Source organism: Nicotiana attenuata, chromosome 1 (assembly GCF_001879085.1).
Source record: "Nicotiana attenuata strain UT chromosome 1, NIATTr2, whole genome shotgun sequence".
Lineage (NCBI taxonomy): Eukaryota > Viridiplantae > Streptophyta > Magnoliopsida > Solanales > Solanaceae > Nicotiana > Nicotiana attenuata.
This window is the reverse complement of record NC_031989.1, coordinates 37833256-37835632: the sequence shown is the minus strand read 5'-3', so window position 1 is coordinate 37835632 and position 2377 is coordinate 37833256. Positions and strand designations below refer to the sequence as shown.

The 2377-nt window shown below is 37.8% G+C and overlaps 1 protein-coding gene across 1 annotated transcript; it reads right to left on the bottom strand.

Moving 5' to 3' along the window:
• On the bottom strand, positions 1-1173 carry LOC109235209 (morphogenetic regulator of filamentous growth protein 1-like). Its single transcript, XM_019401228.1, has one exon. It carries the CDS (start codon positions 1171-1173, stop codon positions 1-3), a length of 1173 nt encoding a protein of 390 aa, XP_019256773.1.

Below are 2377 nucleotides of genomic sequence, written 5' to 3'. Positions count from 1 at the left end.
TCATGCATGTCCTATATGGAAGTGCTGCAGCAAATTCATTATCTGCCCATACTGCTCCTTTGTGAGGTTGATATTCTGATTGCCATCTTGTGGTTCTTGTTCATTCACATTCTCATGAATCATGTCAGCTGGGGTTCCATGCACATTAGCCACAGACCCTTTTCCCTTGTTGAACCTGTAGTTCTGATTGTTTCCTTGGTTATATGATTGAGCACTGGTGTTGTTGCGATTGGGATTTTGATTACTATAAGAATTCCCATGAGGATACCCATGTAACTTGTAGCACTTCTCCTTTGTATGCCCTGGTCTTTTGCAATAATCACAGAATGGTCGACCCCTGTTGTTGTTATTAGGTGTGTAGTGTGTTTTGAAATTTCTAGCCCCAAATGGATTTGGATTTTGTGAGCTTGCACTCACATGTAATGAAGTGGAATCCAGGGTTAGCTGACTAGTAGGCTTGAATTCCCTTTGTTTCTCCTCTTGAATCAGTAGTGAGAAAGCCTGTGCCATAGAGGGCAGTGGCTTCATCATGAGAATACTTCCTCGCACTATTGTGTAGACCTCGTTCAATCCCATTAGAAACTGGATGAGTCGTCGATCCTGTTCTACTTTGTGCATGGTTTCTTTTGCTCCACAAATGCAATTGCAAGTGCACTGAGATTTGGCACTTAAGGTGTTCAATTCTTCCCATAATTTCTTCATCCTTGTATAATATGTAGTGATGTCTAGGGAACCTTGCATAAGATCGTTGATCTCTTTCTGAATCTGATACAATTTTGCCCCATTCGTCTGGTCATATCGATCCTCTAATTCTCTCCACAGCTCCACTGAGCCATTCACATACTCTACGCTGTCAGATATTTCCTTGGCAAGGGAGTTGAGGATCCACGAGGTTACCATGTTATCGCACCTCTCCCATAGTCGAAACTGAGGCGAATCAGAACTAGGTTTCCTAAGTTCTCCGGTAATAAACCCCAATTTATTCTTAACCGATAAGGCTCGCAAAGCGCTTCTTCTCCAGGAGCGATATCCAGTTCCATCGAATGGAACTGATACTAAAATCATGCCAGGACTATCTGAAGGGTGAATATAGAGGGGATTACTTGTATCGACGGTCAATTGATCATTCCTGCTTGAGCCAGGAGTTGTCTCTCTGAGTTGATCGAAAGCCATATTCAAAGCTTCAATCTAACGAACCTAATAGATCTTGACTAGACTTGAGATTTCGATCTGTAAGAGGAACGCCTCCAAAATTTGGGTGACAATTACCAAAGCCCTAAAATTGACGGTAGATTTGGGCGACAGCTACCGAAGCCCTAGAAATTGACTGAACGAGAAAATGAAATTTCGATCGATATTTGAAAGACGTTGAAGGAATCCGAGCTAACGTCCTTGCTCTGATACCATGTCAAGATTGCAAGTGAGCTTGGATGAAGCTCCCATGGAGTTCTCTAGAATGTTCTGAGAGAACAGAGAGGAGAAGATAGAGTGGAGAGATAAAGATATTTTCAGAGAATATTTCTTCATTCTATATTGTGTTCAACAGTACACGTATATGTGTATATATACATTGACTAAAAAATCTTTTGACTAAGCTAAGCTATAACTGTTACTATACTGACTGACTAATACACTGATTTCAAGCTAACTAAACTAACTATTGATTGTGTTACATAAATCAATAACAATAACTTTAAAACTTTAAAACAAAACAGTAGAGATCAAAACTTTAAAATGGCACAGTTTCATGAGTTTACAATATAAAGATAATATTACATTTATTATGGCCATGGCTCCTTTTTGAGACTGGTGCATTTGAACAATAAGCTTAGCATGAAAAAGTGATTTTCTAAGTTTTTGATAAACATTTGAAAGTATTTTTAGTTCATATATTTGGACCTGAAACCACTTCTGGGAAAAACTTAAAATTGGAGCTTTTGAAACTGCTCTTGCGCTTATATTTTGGACACCATTTCTTAAATCTCCTTTCCATAATAAATCCTTTTTCCCCCCCACTTTTCGAGTGTCAATTTGACCTTTCGCCTTCATCGTTTTTAACAGTCAGTTGCTGAATAAAAAACTTTAGATATTTGAAAATTAGATTAAGTCGTAAAACATGACGACAAAATATATTTGAAACTTCTAGTCAAATAATTTTTTATAACTGTGGTGTCTGGACCCCGCTTACATGCACGATCGACTAATTTAGTCAAATATATTTCTCTAACTCGAGAAAACCAAAAAGGGAATAAAATTTGGATTGAACGAGCGAAATTTGTTTTTGAGAATCGGACAATACAAAGTACATTACGATATTATTATACAAAACAGACAAACACTTATCGAAGCGCTTAATTCCGTAAAATTATTAAGATAC